Genomic DNA, 20,079 nt, shown 5'->3' on the forward strand with positions numbered 1-20,079 from the left:
CTCACTGGCTGGGCGAGGCGCGGGAGCAACACCGAGGGTTGCGATCCCGTTGCCGGACACGGAAAAAGACAAAACAGACAAAGACAAAAAAAAAAAAAAAAAAAAAAGAAATCAGGAATTTGGGGCCCTGCCTCCAAACCCTCAGTCTGTCTAAACAAGGCCAGCAAATGAAATTTTTCTATCTACGGAGTAAGATTTTGGTATTTGCAGAATCATTTATATAATAACCGGGCTCCAATACTACCCATTGTGGAGGTCTATACCCATATAGGCTATATCTTTCTGAAGTGATTCAGTCAAAGTTGATGCAGCTGTAGCTCCTGGTGGTTTTCATAATGTAGTAGAGGAAACTGAGGCCAGCAGCCCAATAGTGAAGGCAAGGAGCAGGAGGAAAAGTTGCTCCAAGAGTCACTGGTTAAGCACTCTGAATAATGGTTTTACTTTTTCTTTACTAGTGACCAGTTGAAGAAAAATAACCGCCCTATCCCACCTTATCAGATGCTTTTACCCAGTGAAACTCTGGCGGGCACAGCTCTGCGGTCGATCCAGAAGGACACCCAGGACAGCATGACCAGCAGCGTGGCAGGAAAATAGGTTTGGAGCAAGAAGAAGAAGATGTGGCGACGTAACGTGAAGTTAATGTGCAGACGGTTGTACCAGCCTGGGAGACACAGGGAGAAGCCAGCAGGTTCCATCTGAAAACAAGACCCCTCTCTGGGAGCCCTTTCTGCCCTGACAGCACTCTCGGCAGTAGCAGAAAGTTAAAATTAATAATTAATTTGCTTAATATAATACCTTTCTTTTCCAAGACCTAAGCCCTCTCTCCTACAAATAAATATCTTGCCAGTATAAGGGATCTTCAAAAAGTTCATGGAAGGATTTATATTATCTTTTAATTCAATTTTTCTATGAACTTTTTGAAATATGTACATTTACTGTCTTATTGGGTATTATCTAACTTCTCTTCACAGCATTTTGGGGAAAGGTAGAACTAAACAGAAGTATAGGTTTGTTGTTTGGTATTTGCTATTTGCAAACCACAGCCATATTTCTGAGTGACTCACTGCTCAGAAGCAGAAGTTGGAGTGATATTTTGTTGAGACCACTTCCACTGAGGCAGGAGCCAGAGTAGCTGGGCTGTTGTCACTGTCCCCTTTATTGTGAGACCGGTCACTCACTCAATATCCACATATATCACAAGAAGAAACAGGCTGTTCACACAATTCTGAAGTCTGACAATAATTCTACTCCTGACACTCTACCACCTTGTGGGAGTCATTTACCATTTGGTCATCTCTCAGGAAAAAAGTAAGGGTATAAATCAATCTCCTTATGGCAATTTGAGAATCACTGATTAATGGTTGTAAAAAAAAAAGATTGAAACTGTAAGGTTTCAAATGATCCACAAGACCATCACCCAACCACCAAGGACAGCGTGAGTGTGCAGAGTGGACTGAAGCCATGTGCGCCCACCCCTCTCCCATCTCAGCCACATCTGAATCAGACTGCGGCAAAAGGTAGCTACCGGTGCTGCTGTAGAAGGCCAGTCTGGAGGTTGTGTGAAATTTTTGAATCAGAAACTGAGACAAGGAGATCTTCTCATCTGTTTTCAGGGATTCGTCCCCATTCTTCCAATACAGCATCAGATCTTCATCTGTATATGCATCTTTGGGGAGAGAAAAATAAGGTAATTTGACTCCTTTGCTTCTGACGCAGGGGGAAGCAACAGAGAAATCCTATGCTCATCTAGGAGTAAACAGGTCTTAGCCCTGGCAGAGAGGTACTCGGTAGCATGGCTACCAAAATAGCACAAAGATCAGAGAGGCAATAGGTGAAGGAATTAGGAATACTGGTACTTACAGCTCTCCAGCTCCAGAGAACAGGTCTGGGAGTCCAGGGGAAAGTGGCTGAAGTCCATGTTGCACATGGCAGTGACCGTAATCCTAGACAATGCAAACACACATGTGGGCCTGTGCAGTGAGTGATTGGTCCACGCACCTGCCCAGAGCAAGGAGGACACAGCTCACGACCAACAGCAGCTGCCTCCTCACATCCGCTTCAGAAGTTCGGAAATACAGGCATCTAAGTTACAGAATCTTAACTTCTCTCTGTAGCAAATGTCATTAGTGCTCTGCGAGATCCCTTCCAGTGGGCTGCTGTACCCTTCTCCCAGCTACTGGAGGGGTTGGCTGCCAGTGGTCCACATCTGCACCCTTCTCTGGGCATCTCTCTCAGCCAGCAGGCCCGCCTCCCCCGGAGACGCCTGGGAGGTTAGGCCTCCCTCCCCACGCCCCAGCCAAGGCCAGGAAGTGTTTGGTATTAGCATTTAATTCTGGTAAACTGTGCAAGCAGACCAGGAAGATGTGGAATAAGGTTGCTCAAATCACTCAAGTTAGCCCACAAACCAATCTGCAGCAGCACTCAATAAGCAGTAGCTATTATTATTATTTTTTTAAATCTTTATTACCGATCAGCTACAATTATAGGCTGTAAGGGATGGAAGGTACCTAGAAGGTCATGGCCCTCATCAACTCATTCAGGCCCAAGTAGTCTTCTAACCCAAGCTTAAGACCCCCAGTGACAGGAAGTCCCGGCCTCCTGGGGTGGCTATCTATTTCATCTTCAGACAGTTCTGACTGGAATCAGAAGACTTGCACCAGCCCACATAGCCCGCGGCTCCAACCACAGGGCCGAACCCTTCAGGGCCAAAGGGATGGACCACACATACTGTAGTGGCATTGGACAAACGAACAATGGTCCCACGGACAGTTACCTCATGCTGTACAGCACGTGGCCATCGGGGAACACCCTCAGCATGATGTTGTCGGTGGTGGTGTCATGGATGAATGACCTTTTGGAGTGGACGAAGAAGACGTCGGGGACCCAGATCTTCTTCACCAGCCGGCCGTCAAAGGTCATGCTCCTGTTGCTGGTGCTGGAGAAGGCCAGCCTCTCGTCCTTCCAGTAGTGCCGCAGGTACAGGGTCATGGTGAAGTCCTGTGGGAGCCAGGGCGAGACCAGACCGAAATGGCTTAGAAAGTTTCCTTCTTTACAGCAGACCCATCATCCACCACCACCACAGACACCTTGGGCTCAGCCTCCAGAGTCAAGGGTGACAGTTCTGCAGTCCTGCAGCAAAACAGCCAATGCAATGGCACAGCTGCAATTAGAAAGAGAACGGCTCATACATGCGTCATGAGCTTGGAGCCCAGGGAGGCTGGAACTTCAGGCCTTGCAGATGAAACTGCAGCTGTGATGCCAACAGCCTGGCCTGGTGGCCAGCACGGTGGTGTTTGCCCAAAGGCCTGCTCTCTCTTGCCTAGTCCATTGCACATATGGTGCCTTACCTTCCTGGCTAACCATCTGACTTCAGCTTAGTGGCTACTTCCAGAAACCTGGACTGTCAAGTGTTCCTCTTAGGAAGGTTTCCACCATTAGACTTGTAAGATCCTTGAAGGCAGAATTCTGTCCTGCCACCATTGAATCCCCATTCACCACCGAATTTCATGCATGGGAAGGCACATAGTAGGTGCTCAATAAATATTTGCTGGATGGAAAGATGGGGAAATAAATGTGTCCTGCCACCATTGAATCCCCATTCACCACCGAATTTCATGCGTGGGAAGGCACATAGTAGGTGCTCAATAAATATTTGCTGGATGGAAAGATGGGGAAATAAATGGATGAGGGGACAGACAGCTGCATACCTACTATAATTTCAGCCTGAAAGCTTATCCTGTTAAAAAGTGTCTCATTGCCTGCATAGCTGATGCCTTAAACCAAGTGTTTGGCCCTTATGCCAGAGGTGCAAGTGGGAGATAGTTGAATAAAGATCCTCTTCAGGGAGCAAGTGGAAGAAGGATGGGAAGAGTGCATGGTGGTGGTGGGCCCAGAGGGAGCCCCAGGAAGGGAGGAAAGAGCGGACACTGAGATCATGCCTATATGAGAGTCTGTCTCTAGACTGGTCCTGGCTGCCACACATCAGCACTTGCCAGGAACTCCCCTTCCACACACAGAGCAGCCAATAGGTAAGTAGGAAGAGACCAGCCAAATGCCCCTCTGGCTCTTTCCCTTCCAGGTGACATAGCTGGAGAGCATGCTCTAAGGGATGTCGCACAGGATGAGTGCCACATTGCAGATTCACAAGCACCAGCTGTGCATGACCAGCTTGGATGGTACCACCCACCACCTTCTCTGCTGGAGTCTGCCTGTTTCTCCATTGGATGTTGGTTGCTCTAAGAAAAGCAACTCACTCTGGGCACCTCTCCCTGGGATCCTCAGTCACTCTTGGAATCAGCAGGAGGGACTTCACATCCAGGGTAGACATTTGGTCTGACTCAGGTCTAGAGCAGACAGGCAGGCCCCAGACCTAGCTGGTTCTGGAGATGGGTGGGCTGTTGGATATCCAAAGGGGCTGGCAGAGTGTGCACTAGCATCTTGGAGACTGTCACGCCTGCACCTGTCACACCTGGGCCCCATCCTTTCCCAGGCGCTGGGGCTGTGGGGGTGCACAGCACCAGTGTCATAGCAGCTTTGCTGTGCTGGGTCAATTAGGAGCCAGGCAGGTCCCCACCCTTCAGGGACACTTGCCAGCGTTGTAGTGGGAGGGGGGGGCCTCCTCCACTTTCATTCATTTCACACAGGTTCTTAGGGCCCCCAGTGGGCCCGTACAGGGCAAGGCTTGTAGTGCTCAGGGGCGAAAAAAAAGACAAGTTCCTGCACTCGTGGAGCTTAGAGTCAAGTGTGGGAGACAACCCACATACAAGAAGACTTCAAAATAAATATATAGCACAATTATAAATGATGATGCAGGCTATTAAGGAAAAACAAATTCTTTGGATCAGGTGGTCAGGGAAACCTCTTTGAAGATGCTGTATCTCAGCCGTGACCTAAAGAATAAGGAGTCAGCTGTGGGGAGGCCAGAGCACACACATGGTCCCTGAGGCAGAAGAAAGAGGAAGTCTGCAGACTGAAAGGGCAGCACAGAAAAGGGGCGGGGATGGTGGGGTGGAGAGGTTGGGGGTGCCCTGCTGCATGGCAAGCCCCTACAGGACAGCCAGGAGGGTGTGTGCATGTGGTGGGAGAGAAGTGGAGAGGGGGCAATGCCTGGGGGTGAGCAGGGAGCTGTGTTCACAGCAGGAACTGAAGACTGAAGAACTGCAGAATTTCCACCTGAAACCATCCACCTCCAGTGATGCTCCACGTGTGCTTTGTCTGACCTCTCGCATCACTTGAGGGGCGTGTTCAAAATGTGGAGTCACTCCCTGGGCCTCACTCCCTGATAGTTTGGATGTGTTGTTCCCACCAAAACTCATGTGGAAATTTGATCCCCAATGTGGCAGGGTTGGAAACTGAGTCATGGGGGCAGATCCTTCATGAATGGATTATTGCTCTTCCTGGGGGAAGAGGTCTTGCTCTATTAGTTCCCATGAGAGCTGATTGTTTAAAAGACCCTGGCACCTCCTCTCTCTCTCTTGCTTCCTCTCGCCATGTGATCTGCTTGTACCCGCCGGCTGCCTGCTGCTTTCTGCCGTGAGTAGAAGCAGCCTGAGGACTGCATCAGATGCAGCTGTCCCAGAATTGTAAGCCAAATAAACCTCTGTTTTTTATAAATTTCTGCTGTAGCAACACAAAATGGACTAATACACTCCCAAAGCTTCTGAATCAGGCAGAGTGGGGTAGGCCCCGGAACCAGCATATAACCAACTCTCCAAGTTATTTTTGCCCGCAAAGCTTGAGAACTCTGCTCTACATTTTACCACACCAGGGTCAACTTCCACGTGCCCATTTGGTCACCTCTGGCTCCTGCCCTGCCCACGCAGGCACAGTCTGCGCCAGCGAGGCCCACCACACCCTAGGTGCTCTCAGCATCTCAGCTGCAGGGTCCCTCCCTGAGGCTGCCCTGCCCAGGGCGCTGCATACCATGTCCACCTCGGAGATGCTGTCCAGACTCTCCACCTGCACGTCCACGCCCACGGGTATGGCAGGGCCTGCAGAAGAGCAGAGACAGCTGGTTAAGGTACTTCCTCCCCACCCCTGGGCTGGGAGACAGCCCCCTCCCCTTCCCTGGGGGAGCTGGGACTACAGCTGGGGAAAGGCAGTGGTTCAGAGTTCTGTGAGGGTTTCTGGCTAGTTCCGGATCTGTTGGGTGCCTGATCTTTCTCTGTGATCTTCACCTGCCCTATGTGCCATTCCTGGGCCAAGGCATACGTTTGGTTCATGCTTGTATGAATCAATGGGCGGGATCACTCCTTTCTACATCCAAGGGCTGTCTCTGTGGGGTAGAGGTAATACTGTTGCTCCAGTGCCTGAGTGGAGACCCTGGTCATTTGTCCTCCTGTGACATCTAAAAAGGACAGACTGAGACCTAAGAGCCTCTGACTTGGGGTTGGAGCACCTATGTGCCCAGGTCTGGATTCATTCAGTCATTCAAGCTCTTGGGATCACTCCTTTCTACATCCAAGGGCTATCTCTGTGGGGTAGAGTTAATACTGTTGCTCCAGTGCCTGAGTGGAGACCCTGGTCATTTGTCCTCCTGTGACATCTAAAAAGGATAGACTGAGACCTAAGAGCTTCTGACTTGGGGTTGGAGCACCTATGTGCCCAGGTCTGGATTCATTCAGTCATTCAAGCTCTACCTACAGAGTACCCGACATATAGCTGGGGCCCCAGCCTCTAGAAGCCTTCAACCTAGTGTGAGACAAGATCTCTGTGCAAAGTTAGATGACCGTGACAGACAGTACTATAAGAGATTTTGAAATCCCTCCAGGATATGTCAGGTGAGAAGTATGAGAATGCATAGCATAGAAACTAGCACTCAATTCCATCTGGCCCCTGGCAAGATTTCTAAAACTGGGTTTATCTGTGAGTTTATCTGTGTGGTCCTGTCCTTTTTCCTGAACTGGGTGATGGTTACATTGCTAAGTTCACTCTGATAATTTAGTGAGCTGTACACTTATAATTTGTGCACTTTTCTGTATGTTATGCTTCAGTAAAATGTTTTTAGATTTTAGAATTTAAAAAAAGAAAGGGAAAATCTAAAAATCTATGTCTATCAATCATATTAACAAATGCCATTACACTGACAGCCAAAAACTGTTTCTGGAAAGAGTCAGGCCTTCTGGGGACAAGGCATTGTCCAGAGGCGACCCAGCCACGCACGGATCTTCTGAGCCCTGATCAGGGAAGGCAGGACCAGGAAATTCTGGCCCACTGTGGCCTGAGTGGGAGAGCCTTAGGGGGCAGGGTGAGACGGGTCTTAGGGAATGAGAAGAACTGGAAGGGACTGAGACTGGCTGTGGGCAGGGAAGAAGGTCAGAGATCCTGACGTGGAATAAGTCAGAACTAGAAGGCTCCATCCTCAGTTCCAGCAAAAGTGCAGGTGGGAATCCGCCTGGAGGCAGCCTAGGGCATTGGATGGGCTTGCAGACTCCCCCCAGATTTCCCCTGCAGGCTTGCTAACACTTGAAATCCCACCATTAAAGATTTGTTTTTGGCTGAGCCTGATAGAAGGGAAAGATTTTATTTATTACTGGTGGAATTGAGTGAATATTTCATGCTCTTAAACATAAAGACAAGTAAGTACATGCTTTATATTTTTTCTCAGATGAATCAGGGTGTAAGTTGATCTTTCTGTTTTCCTGTGTTCCTCAAATGATGGCTTGAGTCAGGGCCCATGAAAACCCCCTGCTCCCACAGCCGTATTCTCCTTGTTCCAGGCAGCAGGAGTGCTGTGAAGGTGCTGGAAGTGGCACGGGCAGTGTGGCATGGCCCCTCCTCAGGACTTGCTCACTTGCTTTCTCTCCCGAGGGGCGTGTAGCACAAAGGAGGGTCTGCGGGCAGCCTGGCCGGCGCCCTCTCCAGCTACCGAGACCCCTGCACAGTGAGTCAGGCTCCTAACATAGCCATCAGGGGAACCGGGGCTGGTTAATTTCCTCATGCCCTGGACCCTTCCTTAGTCTGAGATGTTAAAATGGCTGAGTCGGAGCTCTGAACCCTGGGGCGGCACTGCCTCCTGTGGCAAGCGTGCTGTACTCTACTAACCTCTGTTCCCCAGTACCCCCTCACTCCCTTTCTCTAGAGTGCCAGGTGACCTGCTACATACAGTGGTTCCAAGAGTTAAAGGGATAAAACAATATAGTGACCGCCTCTTTGGACCCACTTTCCAGTGGCCTGGTTTTCAGATAATGTGCACAGTGTTTGACCAGGTGCTGGTTTTGGCTCAGGACATTTTCCAGATAAAATATATCAGCCTGCTTGGTGTCTGTTACTGTGTCTCTCTGTTCTTGGGGTTTGGCTTGCTCTCCACAGCTCCGGCAGCCCTTTTAAGGAGAAACTTGGTAAAGCTTGCGAGGGTACTGTCAGTGTTCTGGAGATGTCCACGCGGAGTGCAGGCCGAGTTCTCAGGTGCCCTGGGTTGCTGGAGGTAAACGATCTGTGGGTGCAGGAGGCTCCAGAGCCGCACTCAGGAGGACTCACACCTCAAGCCTGAACAGACCTACAGTCCTGCCCTCCTTGGTCTGAGCTTTGCCTGTGACCTGCCCCCCTGCCAGCTCTCCCGAGCTCTCCATATGGTGGCGCTTCCCAACCCAGATTTGGGATAAATTCTTCCACATTACTAGTCTTTCTCCTCCTTCCACAAACAACTGTATGTTTTGAGTGGGGCTGAATCCTATCAGGTGTTAGAAGGAAAATGGTCTCGTTAAACTAAGTGGTCACAACTTGGCCCCTTAATGCTGCTGTAGGGTTTTCTGCTTTAAAGGAAGGGTCCAGTGAGCCTCGCAGAAGCCCGGGGTGGGATTTCAGGCAGCACAGCCGGTGAGGTGGCACACGCAAGGCAGCATAAGGGAAATACGTGCTCGGCCAAGGGCTCCCACCGGTTCCCAGCCTTTCTGCCACCACTTTTCCTTGCAGGGTACTGGAAGGCACACGGTAGGGAGTTGTTGATTTTTGAAATAAAGATATATGTCATTTCTTTCCCACTGACTCTTCAAGAATCCACTTGAAATAGAATTTTTAGACAAACTAAACTGAAAGAACTTGCCAACAGGTGTCCTGCCCCAAACAGATGTGTCTTTCAAGCAGTACAAATGTGATCCCAGAGGGAAAGCTAGAGACCCAAGAACAAAGAAAGAACAGCAAAGACGGTAAATACGTGCATAATTCTAAGTGAATATCAATTCAACAAAAATAGTAATAATGTATTGTGGGGTTGAAAAACCTAAGCTAAAATACACAACAAAAATAACATTTAAGTGGGGAGGGGTATAAATAAAGTGGAAGTCTTTGAGGGTTTTGCATTGTCCAGAACAGTAAAAGTAGCTGATTAACATACTAGTATGATAAGCCAAGGATTCATGTTGTTTTCTAGGTAATCACCAAGGAACAGTAAGAATATGTACTTTCCAAACTAAAATAAGAAAGCCAAAATAGGAATAAACAAAAATAATCAATCTAAAAGAAAGCAGGGAGAAAAAGAAAGAACATAGAATTGGTTGAATGGTAGAAAGAATACAGCAGAATAATAGATTTAAAACCAATATATAAATAATTGAATAAATATACAATTTATTATATAAATTGGACTCGATGCTCCAGTTAACAAATATTGTCACACTTGGTAATTCAGAAGTGCAAAGTTTGTCAGATTGGATCAAGATACAAAACTCAACATTATACTGTTCAAAGAGACACATTAAAAATATAAGATACAGTAAAGTATGTAAGAATGGAAAAGGATGGTAAACATATAACATGCAAATAATGACCAAAATAAAATGAGTGTAGTTATATTATATCAAGTAGACCTAAAGAGTGATAAAGTAGAGACAAAATGGTCATTTCATAATAACAAATGATTCAATTAACCAAAAAATATAAAAATTCTAAATTTATGTGCATTTGATGATAGGCCTCAAAATGTAGAAAGCAAAAATGGACAGAATTAAAGTAGAAACAGGTCCACAATCATAGTGGGAGATTTTAATACATCTCTCTCAGAACTTGATAAAACAAGCAGACCAAAAAATAAGGACATATAAGATTAAAACAATTAACAAATTTGATATAATGGACATATATAGTGAATGCAAAAACTGCTTAAAATACATTCATTTCAAGTACACATTGGGCAGTTATAAAAATTGACCATCTACTGTGCCATAAAGCAATTTCAACAAAATTTAAAGGTCTGGAATTTTGAAAAGGTATGAACTCAATGAACATGAGAAATTAATAACAAAAGTATAACTAGAAAATCCCCATGTATTTGGAAATTAAGTGGGGTACTTCTGAAAACCCCATGGATCAATGAAAAAATCATAATGAAAATTAGAAAATTTTAACTAAATGATAAAAAAACATGGAATGCAGGCTAAGTACTTCTTATAGGAAAATTTATAAACTTCACTAAATATATCAAAAAAGAAGAAATGCTTAAATTGAATGAGCTAATCATCCATCTTAAGAAATTAGGAAAAGAACAGAAAATTAAAGTAGATGGAAAGAAATTATAAAGGTAAGAAAATATTGTAATAGAAACAAATATACAACTGAAAGAATCAATAAGTAATCAATAAATAAACCAATCAAAAATTGGTTATTTGAAAGGATGAATAAAATTGATAAAACTCTGACAAGATTGATCTTGCAAAAATGAAAGAAGGCAAAAATAGCCAATATCAGGAATGAAAAGGACATTACTATATACGCTGCAGACACGAAAAAAGATAGAAAGGTTATTCTGAACAACTTTTTGCAATAAACTTTAAAATGTCAATGATATGGACAAATTCCTAGGAAAATACAACATATCAAGTAACATTGATAAAAGGACAAAAATGAAAACCTGAAAAGTCCTATATAACTATTTTTTTTTTCTTTTTTTTTCGTGTCCGGCAACGGATCGCAACCCTCAGTGTCGCGCCCGCACCGGACTGGGACTGGCAACGGGATCGCAACCCTCGGTGTTGCTCCCACACCTCGCTCAGCCAGTGAGCGGGAACCGGTCTGTATGTGGGATCCGAACCCTCGGCGGGAGCGCCACCACGCTCCCAAGCGGCGCACTGTAGCAGTGCGCCACCGGGCCGGCCCCCTATATAACTATTTTAAAAATTGAGTCTGCAATTAAAAGTTTTCCACAAAGAAAATAACAGGTTCAGATGGCTTCAGCAGTGAATTCTACCAAAGATTTATTTAGGAGGAATGAGCAACAATCTTATATACACTGTTCTAGTGAATATAAAAAGAATATTATGAAATCAAAAAAGATATCAGGAGATATAAATTTATTTTATGAAGTCAGAACGAGGACTGCCAGAGGTGGGAAAGGGGGAGAAAAAGAGGGGGGCTTATGGAGAAAATGGTAAAGGACCACAAAAAAATGTTTACATTGTGTAATGATAAAAAAAAGAACAAGGGCTGCATTAGAAAGCAAAATTACAGGTCAATCTCACTCATGAACATAGAATCAAAAATCCTAAACAAAGTATTAACAAATCACATCCAGCAATATATTAAAAAAAGATAATAAATCATGTTCAAATCAGGTTTATTTCAGGAATGCAAGGTTTGTTTTAACATTAGAAAATTAATCAAGGACATCTCCTTCCAGTAATAGCAAGCTAAATAATTCACACTGACGTTTCTATTGAAAACTAAAAAGCTGGACAAAATATAAAAACTTCTTTCTGAAGACTTCAAAGTTAACAGAATAGGCCAGGACTGGGGGGTTGGAGGGAAACAGGCCTAAGGAGATGGGCCCAGTGTTTGGATCTACTTTTCCCGGCGCACTCCAGTTCAGGAAGGGAATTGATAGAGTGAGTGATGCTTTTGATGACTTCATGGGGCTGAGGGGCAGGGATTAGAGTCCAGAGCCCACCAAGTGCAGCTGTTTTACACCGGGATCCTAAAGAATACGCCTTAGCAGTGGAGGTAGACAGGCCCTTGCAGGATGTGCAGCTCAGCTGTAATCATTTCAACTGCTGTAAGTGGATTAAAGCTATCTGGGGTGTTAGTGCCATAAGGTACCTGACAGAAATAAACATAAATCCTCTATGGAGGAAGATAACATTATCCTAGTTCTCCAATGATTTCTATTAAAAAGATTGTAAATATAATACTGTATATAGTTCATAAGCAACAGTAACCAAGAGCACAAGAAAATAAGACATGTACAGTAACCAACAGGAAAAATAAAGAATAGAAACAAGGGGCTTCAGATACTGAAATACCATAAACTTTAAAATATCCAAGTGTATTACACATGCAAAGAGATTTTAAAAATTAACATTAAGAATTTCTGCCAACAGGAAAAATAAAGAATAGAAACAAGGGGCTTCAGATACTGAAATACCATAAACTTTAAAATATCCAAGTGTATTACACATGCAAAGAGATTTTAAAAATTAACATTAAGAATTTCTGCATAAAACTGGAAATTATAAAAATAGAATCAATCAATATAATTTTCCACATTAACAGACTAAAGGAGAAAAATTTACCTCAAGAGGTGCAGGAAAAAATTTTTAAATTATATAGGAATAAAGGGGTACTTCCTTAATCTGAAAAAGGATAGCTACAAAGTAAGAGCTACAGTAAACATCATATTTAATGCTAAATTGTCATAAGATTTCCTTTAAGATTGGGAATGAGACAGAACTGCCTGTTAATGCCACTTCTACTCAACATTGTTCTGAAGGTTCTGGTGCAATAGAAGAGATGAAGAAAACTTATGACAATGGAAAGCAAGAAACAAAAGTGCCACTATCTGTATGTTATATAGTTGGGTATATAAATTTTTAAAAAATCAGCAGATAAATTATTAGAATTAATAAGAGGTTTTAATAAGGTTGTTAAATACAGTCAATATGCAAAATGAATTGTATTCCTATATGTCAGCAAAGATAGGGAAGGAAATTTTTTTCTAAAATCTAGTTTATGGTAGCACCAAACATATGTAGGAAAAAGTACCTGGAAATAAATCTAACAAAATATCTGAAATTCCTATCTACAGAAAACTATGATACATTGAGAGAAATTAAAGGAGACCTAAATAAGTGGAGAACTATGTTCATGGACTGGAAGACTCAATGTTAAAAAGACATGAATTACTCCATATTTACCAAAGACTCAATGTACTTCCAATCAAAATCCCATTAGGTTCTCTTGTGGAATTTGACAAACAGATTGTTAAGAAATTTAAAGATCCAAGAGCAGTCCATCTTGAAGAAAAAGAGGGTGGGAGGATTTGCTCTACCAGATACCAAGATTTATAACAGAGCTACAGTAGTAAAGACAGGGAAGGACTGGCATAAAGATGGATAATTGGCAAATGGAACAGAGAGGAGAATCAAGAAACAGACACACACACTTAAGTACACTTTCCTCATTATGAAGATATCTCTACAGATCATTGGAGAAAGAATAGTATCTTTAAGAACTAATGTGGGAAAATTGGATATCCATATGAAAATCATCCAGTATCCAAAATAACTCCAAGTGGACTGTAGGTTCAAATGTGAAAAACAAAGCTCCAGATTATGATTTAGGAGAACATAATCTTACCTCAAGATAACAATGTACTTATTTATCAGTGTACAAAAAGCATAACCATGAGGAACAAAGACCAATAAATTTACATTAAAATTAAGACTATCTAGCAAAACTAGATAGATAGTCTTGTTGTTAGCAGTCAGGATAATGGTTACCCATGATGGGGGGATAATGACTGGGAAGGGAGGGGGTGATTCTGGAATTCTGGAAATACTGTTCCTTGATCTAGGTGCTGGTTACATGAATATGTTCACTTTTTATAATTCGCTAAGCTGCACACTTATGATTTGTGTACTTTTCTGCATGCATGTTACAGTTCAATGAAGTTACATTGAAAAAAATCAAGAACTTTATCAAAAGTCACCATGAAAAGAGTGAAAAAGCAAGCCACCTAGTGGGAAAAGATATATGTAATACATATAGCTGACAAAGGGCTCATGTTCAAAAGATATAAATAACTCCCGGGTTCCCTTAAGAACAAGTCAGAACACCTAATGCAAAAACAGGCATGAGATTTGAATAGGCATTTCAAAAAAGAGGAAGCAAACAATAAACATGAAAAAGTGCTCAACCCATTAGTAGCTCCATTAAAGCCAAAATGAGATATTATTATTATCTACTAACAAAACTGGCTCAAGCAAAAGTGACTACACCAAGCGTTGGCAAAGATGTGGAGCAACAGGAACTCTCGTACATTGACACTGGGGGTGTAAACTGGTACAACCATCTTGAAAGGCATTATCTGGTAAAATGAGACATATACACCTGATAAGCCAGCAATTCCACTTACAGAAATGTACATAAATATGGATGCATAAAGAAAAGCAAGGAGGTGATTACCATAAAGTAAGTGACCCGAAGAGCATATAGAGAGGGGATGGGTTTTTGGGGACTAGAAATATTCTTTTTCTTGCTCTGGGTGATGGTTACCTGGGTGTTTCCTAGGTTTAAGACATTTTGCTGTATATTTATTTAGTGCCCTTTTCTCAAAGTGTGCTATGCTCAAAGTTAAAAAAAAATAAAGAAAATAACACCTACTAATATTTTGAGAAACCAGTATTTGGAAACAGTGGCTTAAAAGCTTGTCTGCAAAGGTGAGGCTGAGGGGCTTGAGAAACTCTCAAATCTAGTCAAACTAACCAGGGTCTCAGCTTAACCCCACCTTTCTTATAAGAGGCTTTTCCCAACATCTCGTTCTTTCCCTTCCATAACACTCATCTATTTCCCCCATCTAACTCTCAAATCTAGTCAAACTAACCAGTGTCTCAGCTTAACCCCACCTTTCTTCTAAGAGGCTTTTCCCAACATCTCGTTCTTTCCCTTCCATAACACTCATCTATTTCCCCCATCAACCTTTGGAGAGAGGGGCTATCTCTGTACTTCATCAGCCTCCAAAATCTGCACTTGTAAAAGCATCTGACCCTCCCCACCGCCAAACACTGGAGTGGGGCATGGTGGTTGGCATGTAACAGAGACTAAGACATAAGGTCAATGGCACAAAGCTCCTCTGAAGGCAGGGGAGGAAGGGGGATGTCGTGACTCTATGGTCCCACAGGAGGGGAAGAATGGGGTCATTCACCAACCCTAACTAAGGACACAGGTTCCTGAATGCCCCACTCCTGTCTTTCCCAACCCATTTTTCAGACAATTGAGGGGCTCTGTTTGCTGTAATGACCAAGAGCAGAAAACTGAAGACAAGGCCAAGAAAGCCACCGTGCCCTTGCGGGGACTGGAAGATGGGACAGGCTCCAGAGCAGGGTACAGGGCCGTCTCTCTGTCCCTGGGGTCCCCTGCCTGGCCTTGCATCTCCCCCAACAGGTGTCCTTCAGCCACCACCCAGCTGCACCTGACCACTCAAGTCCATGCTTGTGGAATATACTATATAAAGCATATGTACTTCACAGGGCCTGGTTTTCCAAAGCCTTGCAGTTTCAAATATTGACCTTGCAAGGACAGGAAATTTGACCTTTCAAAGACTGGAAAGTCTCTGTTGCAAGATAATGATTGTGGCACAGCAGGTTGCTGGCTCAAAGACAGACTAGTTACTGGTTGTTATGTAAAGATACTGAGAAATTGCTGTTAAGAAGGAATGTTTGCTAAGATCAAACTGTTGTTGATAGGACCACTTAATTGCCTTACTGGAATGTCATCTGGCTTGTTTCACTGAAAGTTACCAGCCCATATTGTTACACTATAACCCAACCTATGTTCTCTTCCTGTAACTTCCTGGTCTGGAAAATAAATGCAGGAAGAGAACCCCAATTTGGTGTTAATTTCCCAAGGAAGAGTTGCCTCTCTCTTGAGCGTTCCAGGAGATTAACCACTTCGGGGCCTCTCACTGCTCAGAAGAGATGGGCTTTGAGTAATCCTTTGTGTCTCCGTCACCAGGGGAAGTGGGGTGACAAATCCGTGGGGGGCAAAGCAACACAAAGCACCACATGCTCTGTTGCTGTCCACCAACATTGTCATGCAGAGATCATCCATGTTGGTCAGGCAGGGCGGAGGGGAATCTGAGTCCATGGACCACCCTGTGAAGTGGTGCTGGGGTTCTGTGAACCCCCTGAAACTGCATATAAAAGTGTGTGCATGCATGTGATGGTGACAGAGACAGAGAGAGACAGAGATTGTGAATTTATTAATCTGGAATCCATTACTGTTGTCATTATTATCAGGCCTATCTCACTTACCTGGAGGGCAGACCTGAATCTTGGCTCTCGTTATACCTCCCTCAGTACTCCCTGAGCAGAGGGTCTGGCCTGAAGAGGGCTTCATGCATGTTGGAGGAAGGGATGACTCTACCAATCTCTTAGCACTGTTGTCTAGGACACTTAGGAGCCACACTCCACAAATCTGGTTCCCTGAGGAGGTCTCAGGCACCTGGGATGGATCACCAGCCACACCAGCATGCTGCCTGCTGTAGTTAGACTCCACATGCCCAAAGCAGGGTCCTGGACCACCACCTGGCCGTGGGCTCTAAAGCTGCTGCCACAGGTGAAATGCATTTTTGCTCAACTCTAGCAGAGTGGGCAGAAATAGAGTGTTCGAGAGTTTGCCACAGAATACAATGAGAAGCCCAGCAGCAGAAAAATCTGTGGCCACACTTCAAGAACAGCTGGTCACTGCTAGCAATGCATGCTCCCAGTTACTATGGAGATAAAAAAAAAAAAAAAAAGACTATTTCTAAAGGTCTGGAGAACTCGCCACATTAAAGTGAAATAAGAACACGGCAAGAATTCACCAAAGGAACTGCCGTGGTTGACGAAAAAGACTATTTCTAAAGGTCTGGAGAACTCACCACATTAAAGTGAAATAAGAACACGGCAAGAATTCACCAAAGGAACTGCCGTGGTTGACGAATTCTTCAGGCTCATTTACAAAGTTTCTTTTCATGATAAAATTTTCTCAAACTTATAAAATTAATTGAAATGAAAAGAAAAAACTCTAATAACGCTTCTTCATTATTTCCTCTTGTAACAGCCTGACCACAAGTGACTCCATTTTGTTAAACCTTTGAATTTAAAACTTGTTCTCTCCTGCAACCCAAACCACATAGCCTGCAGCTAATTGTCAGAACACACTGACTCTTGCTCTCACATTGTACAAAAAATAATTAGAGAAAAATTATTAACCCAGATGGCCATTCTTTACTAGCTTACTAACCTGATTTTATATAAGAATAACAGGATCTGAATCCATGGAGAACGAAGTATGATGCTGGTCAAGTCCCACCCGAGAAGTCCCTTGATGATGTCCCCACTTGGTCACAATAAATCAGCCTTCCACCACAGATTCCTATAAAACCCTCAGGCACACCTGGGAGAGGCGGAGGTGGTCTTTGAGACATGAGTCCCCCATTTCCCCAGGCTGCTGGCTTCCTGATTAAAGGCTGCTTTTCTTCCACCAACACTTGTCTCTCAATTATTGGCTACTGAGCAGTGAGCACACAGACCTTTGGGGTCTTGGTAACACTCTTAATTTGATATTCTAGCTGTCATAATATTTACAGAAATAGATCAGCATCACAGCTTCATTTGAATAAAACTTCGTGTATACATTGCTTCCGAGGGTCCATACACCTGACTGAGCCACAGTTCCTTTCCCCAAGAGCTTAAAATCTATTAAAGGAGACAACTAGGTCTGTTTCAAGACACATCACAGAAGGAATAGCAGAAGCACCCACAAGATACATTGGAGGCCAGAGGAAGGCTCAATGAATTCTGACCAAAGGCACTGGAGAAAAGTTCACAGAAGAGAGAGCTTTTGATAACTCTGACCACAGGCACTGGAGAAAGCGTTGCCAATGGGCCACGTCTGGGCTGGACTTTGAAGCAGTACTTACTTCTAACATGTCGTGGGGGGAAGAACGGCATTTCGGATTGTGTGAACTGTGTAAGTATACTGTAGAAAGGTAGACCATTAACCCACACTTCTCAGACGTGCAAAATAATAATTTTTTATGACAGCTTCTTTGATCTTTCTCACAAGCCCTTATGTTTCTTAACTGTGGAAAAATTTCATTTCCCAATTAAGAGCAGCTAGTCTAGTCTAGTTTTTAAAGTGTTTCAGATTCCCTCCGACCTCTGGTGACCTTGTGGCACAGAGCAGGAGGGCCCTCGATTCCATGCTGGCTGGCTTCTGCCACTAAGCACTTGCTTGATCTGGACTGGTGTCTGCTGAGCTGCAAGGGATCCCGTCCATCTTTTGGCAAATCCATGGTTCTGTGGCCTCTAACAGGGAGATCCTCCCACACCGTGGCCTCTGGGGCGAGACCCAAAGCCTGCGCTGGTCTGCTGTTCACCTCAACGCCTGCATCTGCTCATGGAGCACACGTGGACTTCAAGAGACCCGTCATGCCTCTCCCAGGCCCTGCACAGAGGGGAGCTCAGCCTCAGCTGTCTGTCCAGCCACCTCCCTGCATCGCCCCTCCTTCCTTGCACTCACTGTGGTCACAAATGCATATGTGCACACACACACACTCTCTCTCACACACACACATGCACACAACCTCCCCACACTGTGCCCAGGCAGTGGGCCACCAGCCTCCCACCCCACTGCACCCACAGAGTTCCTGGGCTCCCTCACACCTGTCTGGACATTTCCACTGGGCCCCACGCTCTACAAGGAGAGGTGAGCACATGTGCGTTTGCCCTCTCTGCTCTACCCGAATGTCTGCTCCCCTACAGCTCACCAGGAGATGGCTTCCACATCCTCCTCCTGTCTGTCAGGAACGCCTCTTCTACCCCCAGAGGCACTCCATCTTGTTTCTGCCTTCATGGCAGATGTGGTGTTTTATCTTCACAAGGAATGAACTCAACGGTCTAAGTTGATATGGCTCTTGGTATGAAAGCCCGTGTAACTTGGACTAGAGATTTCTGAGGATGAGAATATATTGCTTCAGTATCTGCCATTATTCCTGTCACAGTGAAATGACATGAAGGTTTAGCTGTGTTTGGGGAATTGGGAGCAAAATATACAGAAATAGCATAGGGGATGTGAAAGGTTGTTGCTTGGAAGAAAGTTGCAGCAAGGTAAATTGGGATGGGATCCTAGAGGCCCTTGGACCAATGGCGCCCAAGTCCACCGCCAGGCCCACAGAGGCAGCCAGACATGTATGGCTTCCCACAGGGTCCTGCCCACCCCCAGCAGACTTCAGGCTGACGTGCATAGTGACTGTTCTCTGATCTCCAGTCTCCCCGTTCCACACCCTCACTTCCCCAGCTCTTCCCGTATCCCTCACACTCCCACGATCCTGCAGAGGCTTCGTGTTCTTCACCTCAGACAGACATGAGGTCCTGATGACTGTGCCCACACCATCCAGTGGCTGCACACGTGATCACACGCATTGGCCCCATATAAGGGCTCCTCAAAGCCCCACACTTGTCATGATCCAACTTTCTAATGTTTGCCTATCTGATGAGTATAAAGGTCTTTCTCAGTGGTGTTTTCATTTTTATTTTTCTGATTACAAAGAGTTTGAACATTTTCATATGCTTGTAGCTTTCAGTATTTCACCTTCTGTGAATTGCCTGTTTATATTCTTTTTTCTACTGGAATTTAATTCTTTTGGCTTGTTGTCAGGAGATCCTACTTTGCTAAGAATTCTTGTCCTCAATAGGTGGTGTTTTAATCAAGAGCTTTTCCTGTATCTATTTAGATAATCTTATGCTTATCAAAGTCAGAGTTGTACAAATCCACAAAGTGACATGTGTACATATGACTTGCAATAGCAAAATATTGGAAACAACTTAAATGTCCTTCAATAAGGCATTGGTCAAATAAAGTATGGTAGGTCCATAAAATGGAAAAATAAGCAACCAATAAAAATATGAAAAAGCTCTTTGTGAATTGATAGGGAAAGAATCCCAAGTTATATTACTAAGTAAAAAAAAAAAAATCAAGATGCAGAAGAGTATGTATAGCACAATATCAATTATCCAAAAAGTGGGGTGCGTAAAATATACATGCAGTTTTACTTGCATATGCACAAAATAATTTTGGAAGGACACGTAAAAGATTTTCACAGGCATC

General features: G+C 44.3%; 1 protein-coding gene across 1 annotated transcript in view; it reads right to left on the reverse strand.

Annotated features, from left to right (window-relative positions):
- GABRR2 (gamma-aminobutyric acid (GABA) A receptor, rho 2) overlaps positions 1–20,079 on the reverse strand; it is a gene marked incomplete at its 3' end in the record, with an annotated part of 107,385 nt that overhangs the window by 69,462 nt on the left and 17,844 nt on the right. Inside the window, exons 3-7 of the mRNA XM_008567222.1 lie at positions 5,923–5,990; positions 2,774–2,997; positions 1,861–1,943; positions 1,526–1,666; positions 509–661 (exon numbers count right to left, since the gene is read on the reverse strand). Of these exons, the coding sequence (XP_008565444.1) occupies positions 509–661; positions 1,526–1,666; positions 1,861–1,943; positions 2,774–2,997; positions 5,923–5,990 (669 nt within the window). The remainder of the gene's footprint in view (positions 1–508; positions 662–1,525; positions 1,667–1,860; positions 1,944–2,773; positions 2,998–5,922; positions 5,991–20,079) is intronic.

This window comes from Galeopterus variegatus, unplaced genomic scaffold (assembly GCF_000696425.1).
Source record: "Galeopterus variegatus unplaced genomic scaffold, G_variegatus-3.0.2 Scaffold305, whole genome shotgun sequence".
NCBI lineage: Eukaryota > Metazoa > Chordata > Mammalia > Dermoptera > Cynocephalidae > Galeopterus > Galeopterus variegatus.